A 13,248-nucleotide genomic window follows, 5' to 3' on the forward strand; every position below is an offset into this window, starting at 1 on the left:
CCCCTCCTCAAAGTCAGAGCGAGAGAATTAAGAACTGATACTTTCTATATAACCGCTTGCAGGACTTTTGATCTGAAGTACAAATAAAAAAGGGACCTTCCCCCCAACCGCATTTCCTGGAATCAACCAACCAAAAGTGAAACGTGGTGAAAGCACACAATCAGCCTTTGGTCTGTGCGGGCCTGAACTTATCAGTTTTAGTACCGGAAGGCCGATCGCCGCAAAATCTTTGGTGGGGAAACAAGTCAGCGCATTCGAATTTCTACCATCCCAAGTCACACCATCATCTTTTCATCATCTCACCTCTATCGCCTTCTTGCCGTCTTCCGAAAAGAGTCATATCGTCCGCTATTTATTGATTCCGCGTCGCTGTCGGTGCTCTTGGTTGTTGCGAGAGTCTCCGTCCCTGAACCACGACGCATCCCCAACAACACACGCGCCAAGGCCTTGTCAGCTCCCTCGAGGTCAACCACATCTCTCCCTTTCCCCCCCCCCGACTCCGATTCCCCTGTATGGACTGCGGGAGTACTGGTACGGCTGCGGGCATTGACCCCAAAATTCTGGATAATTGGCAAACCGACGCTACTTTTTCGATCTCTCCGTGGGAACATCCGCCATACGAGCAGCCGCTAGAGTGGGACAACAGCCAAGACTCGACCCAGGACGATGCTGATATCGTCGAGTTGAATGCCCTTCATGGGTCTCTGGCGAAAAACCATTCCAATGCCGCCTATTTAGATCAATCCTGTGGTTTCCGCAGTGGTGAGAGCAGGTGCGGTCCCCCTCACCCTTTCCATCCCCTGCATCAAGCTGATGGGTTTGCCCTGATAGCAAGACTACCTCACCGGAGAAATTTAGTATCCCTGATGGACCGATCGAGGGCACAGTCAGCGGCACCGTCAGTCCGAGAACCTTGCCATCCTCGGCCGACGATAACTTCCAGCTGGATGAGTCATGGCCACATTATCAACTGTTCAACGCCATGACCGCTGGAATCCCCATGGAAGCACCGCCGCTCCTCTATCCCTACAGCAAAGAACCCGCCACCTCCAACACCGTCATTGTCGATGATGTTGGGGAGCTCGCACAGGGACATGGGATGCCTGACATCCCATCGGAGCACTTTTTGGCGTTTCAGGGCATGCCTCAGCCCTTCACTTTTGATACCCCGGACGTGTGGACGGAGCCTTCTACTAACCCTTCCCCCGAGAGCATGGCGAATCACACAACCACAGCGTCGATTTCACTGGGATCGGAACTGCCAAACAAGGAAACGAACCCAGTCCGCGATTTTCAGACCCCTTTGAGGTCCCTTGAATCGCGCTGGCTTGACAGTCTGGAGTCTCAACTTCCCTCGAACATGACTTCGCCCGCCTCACTGTCAACTATTCCGCAGGGCCCAGGATTTTTCAAAGAAGAAAAACCGGGACAGGATGGTTTTCAGTATAAGTCGGAGAGTTCGTCGGTGTCTGGTGACTTCTCTACTGGTGTATATGAATGCTCCTATTCTGCGACGAGCGATGATGCCCCGGCATTTGCTGAGCGACAGCTGGACGAAGAAGATCCTTGGAAGGGCGTCCAGAAGGATGAGCCTGAGATGGCGCAGCCCCTTCAGAGCGCGACGGCTTTTATGGTGAGCGAGACGCCGTCAGAGTCATTCTTTGTTTCGGTCCCGTCACGATCTCGGGCATCATCGTCGGCAGCACAACGGTCGACCGCTCGACCACAGGCGCTCGCACTGCAGTCGGTTGCAACGGTTCGGAAACGTAAACAGCGCGGCTCGAACCATTCTTTGGATCTCGGCCAGCCCAAGCCTCTGCAAATTGTACAAGAGGATGGTCAGGGCGGATCCATCGCTTCAGCGGACTTCGTATCCCCGCCACGCGGGGCGCGACGTAAAGGACCTCTGAGTATGGTCGGTCGGGCAAACGCTGGATTGCGAAGGAAGAACAAGGACACCTGCGTGCAGTGTCGTCTGAACAAGCGAAAGGTATGTTTCCCTGGGATCACTCTTTTAACTCGTAGTGAGTACTAATGAGACTGGAATAGTGTGACGGAAACGCTCCATGCGATGCTTGTCGTCCTACGCTCCACGAGCAACCATGTGCACGGGCGTGCTTTGCAAACATTGTGGAGTATGGAACATGCAACTATGTCTGTATGTAAACTCTTTTTGTCGTCAATTTGGCTATATACTAATTCACCTAGCTCAACGAGCCGTCAACCATCCTACATTGGATAGGACAGGCCGTGTCCGGATGGATATTCCGGTAGAGTTCGACTTGAACGATCTCATATCTTTCCTCGGTGAACGGCAAGGACGATTCAACATCCGTGCCAGCCAAGCCTGGGGTTCTCTATATGTTCTTGACCTGGGAGAAACTTACAAATTCCTGAGGAGCTTGAGCGATTATAATGGCAACTCTCGGTCGAACTTCCTCGAGTTCATCGACCGACGGATAGTCGAATCGAAAGATAAGTCGAAGAACTGGCTGACCTGTGTCAAAGACTGTGACCCAGTGAACAATTTCTATGTGAGTACCACAATCGCCTTGTCATGTGAAAGAGACCACTGACGCTCTTTCACCGCAGACCTTACTCTCGCGTTGGAACAACATGCCCAGTCGTGCGAGCTATAGTTTTGTTCCTCTCCACCCAGGAGCCCAAGAAAGGCCAATGGATATCCATAATACGGAAGATCGACGCGAGATTCTCCTAGCGGCGCAGCTCTCCCGGATTGTGTGCCGGATGCTGGAGGTTGAAGGATTCCGAAAGTTGGAACGAGACTTCTACAACATCAAATGGAAGCAGATCTCTCAGGAGACGCACTTGCGTTTCCTAAACGAGCTAGGGAATATTCTCCTCACACTTCGCTGGCGAGTTTCCTGGTGGAAGCGCCTTGGAGACGGTGGCCAAGAGCCCGACCCAAGCAAGCAGCACTATGTGGATCGGGTCGACCTGCTCTGTAGGATCCTTTATGTTTATTACACCTGCGTGTTGGCTAAGCTACCTTCCTGGTGCGCTGCCGATGTTCCCAAGGGGGTGTGGTCTACATACGCCGATACCGATAATGCGGTCTGGGATGACTTCCCAGTAGATCCTACCGATGAAGGTTTCCAGCGATGGATCGATAGGGGCAAGGAGCTGGTCGAACAGGCTGGTGCCCCGAATGGTACCTCCAAAATCGCACACTAGACGATGCGATAAAAAACCAAAAAAGGCGAAATCAGTGGTGGATTGGCACGGAAACAAGATTTGAGATACCCTTTACAGCGTCTTTATCATTCGATTAACATATTTTCTTTTTTTTTTTTTCCTTTATCTATCTAATTTCCTTGCCTGGCGTTGTCTCAGTTTTATGATTTACGATGATTCGGTGATTTATCTTGGGCTACGATTTTATAGATGGCGTGTATGTATGTGCCTACAGATAGTACATACTTTCTTTCCCGTGAAGTACATAGCAGATAGACATAGACCCTAGACCGTCCGGTTCAACACAGGTCTCCTTCTCTATGCGCCATAGCATTCACTCAACCACAGTTCAACAGGGTATCTATAATATCATTACTCGTATCGCTATAGTATACTCGAACAAACCGCACCCAACCATTGTCATATCAAATCTGACAAGCCCATCTCAAGTCCAAGAATAACATGCCTAGGAATTGCGAAAGAATCCACCACACCACGTTCAAAACATTTATTTCCCACCCTTATTCCCATTCTCTTTCTTCTTATCCTTCTTCCCCCCAGCAAGCAACTCCAAATGTCCCGCCTTCTGCGCAAGATTCCGCTCCGTCTTCGAGATCAACCCAGCCGTAAGTTTCTATAAAAGGAAAAGAAAGACCGCGTCAGCAAATCCTACTCTCACACACTTCCCCATCACCCACCACCATAGAAAAGAAACCAAAAAAAGAGAAAGACAAACCTTCGTCATCTTCTGCTGCTTAATCAACGACTGTTTCTTAGGAGCAATCTGCCTCGGACCCGGCTTTGGGCCCAGAGCACGCGGCCTAAATTTCAACCAAATCAGCCTCTTGCGCAATACTACATATCATATCATCCGGGATCACATCGCAGTTACTCCCACAAGAAGGTCCCATTTGACCTCACTGCGATAAGAAAGATTTGTAGAGGAGAACTGTAGCGTACCGTTTCGGGCCCGTACCGGCTTTCTTCTTTAGGGAGCCTTGGACCATGTTGTTCTTAGGTGTTTTTGGGAGGTTTAGGGGATGGATTGGGAATGTACTGCCTGCAGCACTGTGAGTTGTGGGTTGTTTTGGAGTTTTTTTTGCTTGATGGTTGGAAAATCCTTATCGGGACTTTATCTGTCACGTGAGGGGTTTACTTTTTGGGGGTTGCGGGTGGGGGGGCTTGGCTTTTGTTCTTATGTTGTATGGGGATTATTATGGTTTTTGTTTTTTCAGGCTCTGGGAGGTGGAGAAGGATTTCTTTCTCGTTAAGTGGTAGGATTATGGGGCTTAATAGTTATATTAACCAACCAATCAATCAAAATTCATTAACCTGATAGAGCCGAACTATTGAAACGTTTAGCTATGGCGTAATATTGATATACTACTGTGTACTCTACTGTCCGGGATTAAGTGGGAGTGGAATGACTAGGATGATCGAAATTTCGAAAACATATGCCATTAGATAAAAGAAAATGCTAAATCATGTCCATGGAAAGAATACATGAGAAGTTCATTACATGAAGAGAAGGTATCAAGTGAGCTCAAGCCATCGACTCGAGTAGTGGGGCGTGTTTATGGTCCGATAAAACACACCTAGGTGAGGTGTAACGAAAAGATGATATTACTATCTGCTGGAAGGCAAGCCTTCGGAGAATGAAAATTCATAGGAATTCTTGTGTACAAGACTGGGCTGGTCTAAGATCGCCAGGCGCTTAGAAAGCGAGGACAGCAAGAACACCAGCGGCGGCAGCACCGAAGCTGATGGCGTTGCGGTCAGCACCGCTGGTGAACAGAGGAACACCAGGGGTGGTGCTGGAGGCAGTGCCAGAGGGAGCAGAGGAGCTGCGCAGGGTGGTGGGGAGGTAGGGGGTGTTGGTAGGAGAGACGACAGGGACGCTAACACCGCCAGTGCCCCAGGAGTGAGACTGAGCAGGAGGAGGGATGACAGGAGCGCTGGTGGAAGCGGTAGGAGCGGCAGTAGCGGGAGCGGTCTCAGTCTCGGGGCAGATAGTAGTGGTGATCTCGTAAGTCACGTAAGAGGTGGCGGAAGAAGAAGCACCGGGGTTGGCAGCGGTCGAGGTGGGAACCTCAGGAGCAGCAGAGGAAGAAGAAGAAGCGCCGTTAGGGTTGGAGATACCGAACTGGGTGGAGTACTGGTACTGGCCAGTTCCCTCGACGACCAGGAGGAGACCGTAGTGGGTGACATCGGCCTCAAGGCTGGTGCTGGGAGTCCATTCGAACTTGCCGTTGTTGGGGATCTGCTCGGCAATAGTCTCGAGAGTCTGCATGTTCGTGCTCTCGCCACGGAGAAGGACCAGAGAGACGGTGCCCTCGGTGGTAGGACCCCAGGTGATGGCGTAGGGCTTGCCAACGGGCACGGCCTCGTTCAGACCGGGAGTGTAGATGGGGTTGCCAGTAGGACCCTGGCTGTAGTCAGGGTCGGTGTGGGCAGTAGCCAGAGCCGCGAGGGCAGTGAGAGCACCGAAGATGGAGAAACGCATTTTTGCTTTCTTTATTTTAATTGGTCAGATATCGACGTGAAAAGATAGAGTGACCTCGAGGTGGTGCGCAAGAGCTGGAAAGCTGTGAAGCTGTAGATCAAGGAGTGACTGGAGTGGGATGTAGTGTCTGAGACAAAAGAATGACTGGTGTGCGAAAAGAACGACAACACTGAAGGAAGGAAAAGAAGAAGAGAAAGGAAGGATGAGAGGAGGGGAGAAGGGGAATAAAAAGGAATCCAGCGGAGAGTCACAGCAGCTAAGCCTTGGGGTGGCCTTGTCACTGACCCCTTGGGGAGGGAAATCCTGCGTCTTCTTGCGGCTCATTTCAGCGACAGTGGGGCCATAAGAAATGAAATCAAGATGGAGTACAAGAGTTTCCGTCCAATCCTGACGGGCGCGTGCCTGGCATTCGTTGAGACATCCTAAATTGTGGAATGCTGGACGCTAACGTCGCCTTCCTCCGAATGTTCAGGCTCCTGAGAGGAATCGAGGATGTTACCTCACTGGACCGGACGGCCGTTCTGACTGGCTTGTCGCAATTTTAGTGAATGCTAGTTCAACAAGATCTTGGATAAACTAACAAGAACTTTGTGAACAGGCCTGAACTCTGGGACGTTCCCTTAACCTCATGATTGGCGGATGATGGGTTCAGTGTCCAGCAATTAGGAAGCACTAACAATAGGAGATTTGACGAAAGTGCATCAGAGAGGGGCGGAAAATGTAGACCCTCCCCTCCTTGAGTCTTGTGGATCTTTCGCCATTTTGGTTAGGGTCGTTAGTATCAAAAACTAAGGACTAACGGTGCCGAGCTTATGAAGTATATCACAGCCCTCCTTGTGCACCCTGGAAAGCCACAATGCATGGTCGTGGGAGAGGCGTTGGTGCAGTATCTCGTCGAATTTTTTTTACTTTTTCCTTTTCCTTGTTTAATTCAGAATCAGGAATGTGGCATGTCAAACTGCCAGAGAACGATGTGGAGTTTGTTTTGTCGAGGAATGAATCGGCATAAATTCTGATCGACAGAGAAAAAAAAAAACCAACACAACGCGGGGGGCGTGATTAATTCTTGGCCTTCAGGCACCCAACAAATAGGGCGTGACTTCTTCCCTTTCAGCCTCTCCGCCGTAGATACAGTACGGAGTACCGAGTACATACAGTCAACATACCGCGTACATACAGACAGGAAGTACCTTGCCTTCATCCCTGTCTCATTCTAACTTCCGGAAAATGTCCGAAACTTTCAACTTCAACACGATCAAATAGATGGGATCGTGTTCATCCTCCATTTTCTGTCCATTTCTCGTGGGCGAGTGGTTTCTTTTTCACATCAATTAATTTCCACTACCTTCGTATCTTTCACAGGAATTGTTCTCTCTCTATTCCAGACGTCAGATGAGATGAGATGGGCGCCACAAGGCTGTGTCGGTCATCTTTTAGCCGCCAGAGAATGAGATTTTTAATTTTAATTGTCGGAGTAATCAAACTAAGTACGTATCTCGTGTCCACTCTCAAGAGGGGAGTGAAAGGGAAAAAAAATAATATTAACAATCATAATGAACAGTGGATAATTTTACTCTGCATTATTGTCCCCCACCTACATACACAGTGTGCTGTCACGACTTCACCACACAGTTGCCGATCAATTTGTCTCACAAATCTTGTGTTTGAGACTTGAAAGGGCCCCTGACTCTGATCCTGATCCTTGCGATAAGCCGACACTGATAATCATCTCGGATCCCCGCAAACAGAGAAGATCGCAACTTGGGATAAACTGTATGAAGTCATCCCGTGTCTTTTCTCGGGAGGGATGTTCGTTGGCTTTGTCGCTCATTTCTTGTTCCTGACTTGGTCGGTGGAGCCGACCGACGCTTCTTCTGCCACTAACATCGTTCCAACGGGCTGACATTTTGATTGCACGTTTAATTACGGTGCACCCCGAGGGAAATTACCCAATGGCTCAAAAAACCAACCATGTCAGGTACAAAGCCAACTCATTGGAAAAGGAAAAAGTAAAAATCTCCGAAGTAAAATCGCCGCAACCCAGACTCCGTGGCCAAGCCAGGCACCGGACCCTGTGACTCAGGTCGGTCCAATCCGAAAGGCTGGAAGATGTCCGTTGTCGCTGCAAAGTGCTACAGTGTCACTGGCCATGTGCCATAGACTGCAGTGGCGTCGGAGACTAGTGCAGGTGTCTCGGAAGCTGATTGCTGAGCGCATGGTGCCTATCTACTAACTAGTTCTGCCTAACCCATGGTTCAGCCGGGGTGGAGTTCGCCGGGGCTAAAATTAACATGAACAGGTCAGTGGTACGAGAGCCAAGCATGGCCTCTATGGCTGGTTGTTGGAGTTGGATTTATCCAATGTCTGACTTGCACTGCCCGTCAGCTATCTTTAGCTTGGATGCAAATTCCATGGCTGGTGTATTTGGTGGTGAATTTCTGGTGGATTAACTATGATGTCTAGTGCACGGCCGTATACCGAAAAAGGTACTTGCGCTCTTTCCATTTGGAAATAGCGGTCAAAATTGGGACCATGACATCCGAAAGCACACTGAAATACCGAAGATGGCATTCGTGCTTTCGAGACGGCCGATGCAACCTTACAAAATCGCTTCCCAGCTCCTTCTTCGGAAATTAGCGTGCTGATTGGTAATTTCTCGTTTTGATCAGGTCTAGATGCGGTGCTACTCGTGAGACAGGCCCGGAACTATTGAAATTGGCTTCTTGGATGGAATGGGATATCTTATAGTGGACGACAATTCCGAATGGATATCTAATTTGGTACCTGGGGCACGGATAAATGGTACCTTTCGGGGAACCAGCGAATGTCTCAGAGGTATCTACTGCACCCAGGTAACTGTCTTGGTTTGCAACCATTCATCGTACGCGGCGGGTCCTCCGAACCGGCCATACCCGCTGCTTTTCCATCCACCGTGTGGCAAGACCGGTTCGTCGTGCACGGTAAGGGAGTTGATGTGGACAGCCCTAAAAGTTCATCAGCAAGTGCCACGAGTAACTCGTGCGAGGGGTACTCACCCAGATTCAATCTGCTTGGCTACCCGTAGTCCCCGGAAGAGATTGTCTGTGAAAACTGCAGATGTGAGGCCGTATTCGGTGTCATTAGCCAGCGCCACGGCGTCTTCTTCAGTGTCGACGACCATCAGGGAAACGGTAGGGCCGAATGATTCTGCAGAATAGAGGTCCATGTCCTTGGTGACATTGCCCACGATCACAGGCCGCAGGCTATTGCCGGACGCCTCAGAGTCATTGCGTTCTCCATAAACAAGCTCGGCACCCTTCGAAAGCGCATCGGACACCAACTGCTTATTTTTCTTGACTGCAGGGGATGCTACAAGAACTGGTGCCGGTGTGTGTTTCCCGAATACTTTCTCGGATGCATCTGCCAGCATGGTGCGGAATCGGTCTGCGACGGATTGCTGCACGATGATGCGCTCGGTGGACATGCAGATTTGACCGGACTAAATCGTGTCAACGACACTAGTGACGACCATCAGACAAGTGCACTTACATGCATGAATGCTCCAAGACTGCAACACATGGCGGCCCTCTCCAGGTTGGCATCATCTAATACAATAGCTGACGCCTTGCCGCCCAGTTCGAGGACAACGGGCTTCACATATTTGCCGGCGGTTGATGCAATGATTGATCCTACTTGAGTGCTGCCGGTAAAGCTGATTTTGCGAACGGCTGGATGGGCAATAAGAGCAGTGGTAACAGGCGCTGCATCAGAGGGTCGGTGGTAAACCACATTGAGACACCCTGCGGGAAGACCAGCTTCCCGGAAGATATCGCCAATAGCCCAGAAACACTTGGGGGACAGTTCAGAGCCCTTTAAAATTGCTGTATTGCCTGCGGCAAGGGGAAGAGCGATGGCGCGGGTCCCAAGTATATAGGGAGCATTCCTACATGCAGATGGTTAGTAACGATAACCCGAACCTCTGTGCTGATCGATGGGAAGTCCATACCATGGTGCAATTCCCAAGACCACACCATAAGGCTCTTTAAAGACCATCGCACACTCTCCCTCTTCGGACACCGATGGGACTGAACCCTCGATGGACGGAATCCGTGCGGCGAAATCCTTGATGAATCCCGCACCCAGCTCGAATGTCTTCTCCACGAACATTCTGCCCGCGCCTGTCTCCTCCATTTGATACTTGATCAACTCCTCCCTTCGGGAAAGCATAATGTCTGCCGCCCTCATCAGGATATCCCTGCGATCGTACGGCTTTGTCTTGCTCCACGCGGGGAAGGCTGCCTTCGCCGCCTCCACCGCACGGTTGACATCGTCAACGGACGCACTGGCACAGCGGTCAATGACTTCACCCGTCGCGGGGTTATGCACATCGAAGACAGTTTCCGTCACGAGCGATTCATTGTTAATGATGAGCGGGATTACCCCTTTGCTGTCCGTACCGTTTGCAGACATCCTTTTTTATTTTATGTTTTCTTTCCCCTTTCTGAATCAGCGACACCCGTGAAAAAGAATCGAATTACTCTCAGTCAAGTGAACGGCTTTATAAAGGAACTAAAGTAGGGTAGCGAGGGGGGAGAGGTGTATTATATACAAAAGGGGAAGAAGGGCGGGAGAGCAAAGGATGATCACAGACCGACGGCGCCACCATAAAAGCCATAAAAGACAGACGGTTCGCAATAAGCATACCCGTTGGAGACACTTCTGCAGCTGCTAAAGTGAGGGGAGAGAATTTCGGTAACTTTCCCGGCAGTGGAGCCGAGCCTGTGCAACTCCCGGTCAAGGGAGACGACGATCTGGAGCCTTCTTCGGGGCTCGTTGTGGGTGTTACAGCCTTCTCATTCGCTCCTGGGTGTGGTACACTTTGCAGCCCAATTGGGAATTTGAAAGTTCGTCTACCTCGCGGAACGTGATGGTCACTACTTGTCTTTGTTCATTTCGTCTTCTCCAATGCAGATAAGATTCACAGGGATGCAGGAAGACAGCCAATCCAACTCCACTCTCGGGGACGATCCTGGCTGTTTATGCATGACAACACCATCAAGTTATCAACACTGTCCGACTATGACTCGTTTCTTTTTGTTCCGATACCCTTGATGTCTGCGCTGCTGGCCAGGATGATGTTCGAGGCACGTCACTGACATACAGTAGGCTATGCATGATTGGAGAACTGCATTGGAATGCGGCCACGGTGGGGTTGGACACAGCAGTCGGGTCCAATCACAACTTGCTTCCACTGCATGGTTCATTATGCCCAATTTGCCGCCATGCTGCTCCACGGTGTCTCCTGTAAGGTACCCCGACCCTGCTGTAACCCCCCTAAATCCCTAAATCCGAGAGAGCGATTGGGGTATTCCTGTGAGTTCCGTTGGTCGTTACCAAAAATTGCTTATTCCGTAAAACCGAGGTGGGTCTTCCAGACCAATAATGTTGGCAATAAGATGATCTCCAGAAGCGTTTTCTGATATATTGACGCCCCTGGACTCGGGAGTCGGGAATCGGGACCTCCCACTGAAAAGATGTCCGTTCAGGTGATCTGCGGTATCCCGTGATTTCACCAGAAAGTACGGAGTGGCTGCGTCGTATAATCTATGTATCTCTTCTGCCTACAACATGTTTGGAATAACAACCAACTTGCTAGAAAATCCTATCAGAGTATTGCGGGTGTCGTCAAAGTTTTCTCTGTCCCCCAAAAAGAGAAGAAAAAAAAATCCCTCATCTCCTTCGGCAATCTCCAGCTGTCATTGTCTTGGCCCAATAATTGATAGCAATAAAAACTTAATCTGAAAAAGGTTGAATCCTGACAACCTGTCTTGCTGACTGCTGCAGTTGACTGTGAATAACCGTGGATCTACCACCGTGCATCGAATTCTCTTCTCAACGTCCACTCAAAGTTCTTCGAAACTTCGTCGGGGACCTTGTTGCACGCGACGTACCTGCCCGAACCTTGGATATCCTCTTTCTCCTGATGATTCGGGCTTCAAGTAAAGTTTGACTTGCCTTCCCATGGCTTTGGCGGTTCCAATTTCGATCTCGATTGCTGTATCTATGGAATGATCTTCTCTCTCTGTTTGGACTCTGTAGGGCAGAGGAAGGTTGGGAGCGACGAAGGATCCACATCACACAACCACCAAAAACTCATATGAAAAAACCGAAATCTGTCTGTTGCTTGCTTCTATGCTAAGTATGGATAGAGAGGGGATGCCATAGACCAGTAAGTGGATATCGTTGGATTATATATTGCAATAGATCAGAAAGCCCAAACACCCGCCATGCATGCTTCTAGACGAGCAAAAGCCCCGTCAACACTCTCGAAAAGAAATAAACAAAAGAGGAACCAAGAATAGAAAACGGAGAAAATCATCTAGTCCCTTACGCCAGCCATGCCTTTTGATCCCTGAATGCTTCCCTTGCCGTGGCGCATCATAATTTGCTTCCCAGATAAGCTTTCTCGACCGAGAACCAAATGATCGATCAATTACTTCCCAGCCCAGATCTAAGTCTCCGACGTCGACGCCGCCGAATTGCTCATGACCATATCCGCGAAGGGACACGCCGAGATCGTGGAGGGCGCAATGCTGGGTGCTATACTGGGGTTGCTGTGCACACTGGAGCGATCATCGTCGCTCGAGCTGGCGGATGTGCTGCTGCTGTCGCCCAGGATCTTCTTGTCGCCGAGGAATCCCTCTCGCTCGTCCAGGGTCATTTGCGACATCTCTTCGGCGTATTCTTCGCCGTCGCGGATCCGCCATTTGGCGATGAGGTCGTTCTGGATCCAGATGATTTTGCCGATGGCGCGGACCAGGGCCACCTTGCGCTGCAGCTGCAGACGCGGGTGTGACATCAGCGCTTCGGTGAAAATGTCTTGGATGAAGCCCAGGCAGGCGCCCATGTGAATGTATTCGATGTTGAGGGGGTGCATGCGTTCCTGTGCGGCGTGCATCATACTAATCAACCACGGTTAGACCTTGATATCAACACCGAAGGCAATGGTCACGAATGAGGAAACTCACCCCACTTTATTCAGATACCGCCAGAAGTCCGTCTGCGTGGGATCCGAGCAGAGCTTGGTCAAGTACCACCGGAGGAACATCTTCCGGCGCATGATCTGCGGACTCTCCTCATTGTAGAACTCCTCGATCGGTCTCTCGTCGCTAGTATCCCGTGTGTGGAAGGCCCGGGCCGTGATATCCTGTTCCAGGAGCTTCTTGTAGACGATGTTGACGACGGCGGGGATGAGAGCTTTGATGTACTTGGAGCCGGTTGTCAGGGCTTCGACGTCAGCTGACGGCGATGACCGCGTTAGCATTCGTTCACGACCAATGATTTGCACGAGATATAACATAACAACCGCAGAAGAGCATACCGGAATTGAAGTCCAGGAAGTCCTGGAGATAGTTGATGCGGGCTTCGAGGCGGGTGTAGATTGCCTTTCTGTCGACATGCTTTATAGGTCGACTGGAGTCGAAGTATAGTCCTTCCATTTTGGGCTGCTTGGAGTAGAGTAGGGGGGAGAGATGGATGATGTAAATGGGGGTTTGGTTTCCTTCGAAGGA

The 13,248-nt window shown here is 50.3% G+C and overlaps 4 protein-coding genes across 4 annotated transcripts; 1 reads left to right on the forward strand and 3 right to left on the reverse strand.

The window, feature by feature from the left end:
- Positions 1-1,360: 1,360 nt before the first annotated feature.
- On the forward strand, positions 1,361-3,195 carry AO090003000980 (uncharacterized protein; the record flags this gene model as incomplete). Its single annotated transcript, XM_001820040.3, has 4 exons — positions 1,361-1,990; positions 2,050-2,158; positions 2,209-2,534; positions 2,593-3,195. The coding sequence occupies 4 exons, from the start codon at positions 1,361-1,363 to the stop codon at positions 3,193-3,195; spliced, it is 1,668 nt and encodes a 555-aa protein (XP_001820092.3).
- Positions 3,196-4,909: 1,714 nt separating this feature from the next.
- AO090003000982 (GPI anchored serine-threonine rich protein) lies at positions 4,910-5,698 on the reverse strand (the record flags this gene model as incomplete). Its single annotated transcript, XM_001820041.3, has 1 exon — positions 4,910-5,698. The coding sequence occupies one exon, from the start codon at positions 5,696-5,698 to the stop codon at positions 4,910-4,912; it is 789 nt and encodes a 262-aa protein (XP_001820093.1).
- A 2,839-nt stretch (positions 5,699-8,537) lies between these two features.
- Positions 8,538-10,147, reverse strand: AO090003000983 (aldehyde dehydrogenase; the record flags this gene model as incomplete). The annotated part of the gene is made up of 4 exons (XM_001820042.1): positions 8,538-8,682; positions 8,734-9,176; positions 9,227-9,620; positions 9,684-10,147. 4 exons carry the CDS (start codon positions 10,145-10,147, stop codon positions 8,538-8,540), a joined length of 1,446 nt encoding a protein of 481 aa, XP_001820094.1.
- Positions 10,148-12,188: 2,041 nt separating this feature from the next.
- Positions 12,189-13,176, reverse strand: AO090003000984 (protoglobin family protein; the record flags this gene model as incomplete). Its single annotated transcript, XM_001820043.3, has 3 exons — positions 12,189-12,639; positions 12,706-12,976; positions 13,059-13,176. 3 exons carry the CDS (start codon positions 13,174-13,176, stop codon positions 12,189-12,191), a joined length of 840 nt encoding a protein of 279 aa, XP_001820095.1.
- Positions 13,177-13,248: the final 72 nt, after the last annotated feature.

Source organism: Aspergillus oryzae, chromosome 2 (genome assembly GCF_000184455.2).
Source record: "Aspergillus oryzae RIB40 DNA, chromosome 2".
Lineage (NCBI taxonomy): Eukaryota > Fungi > Ascomycota > Eurotiomycetes > Eurotiales > Aspergillaceae > Aspergillus > Aspergillus oryzae.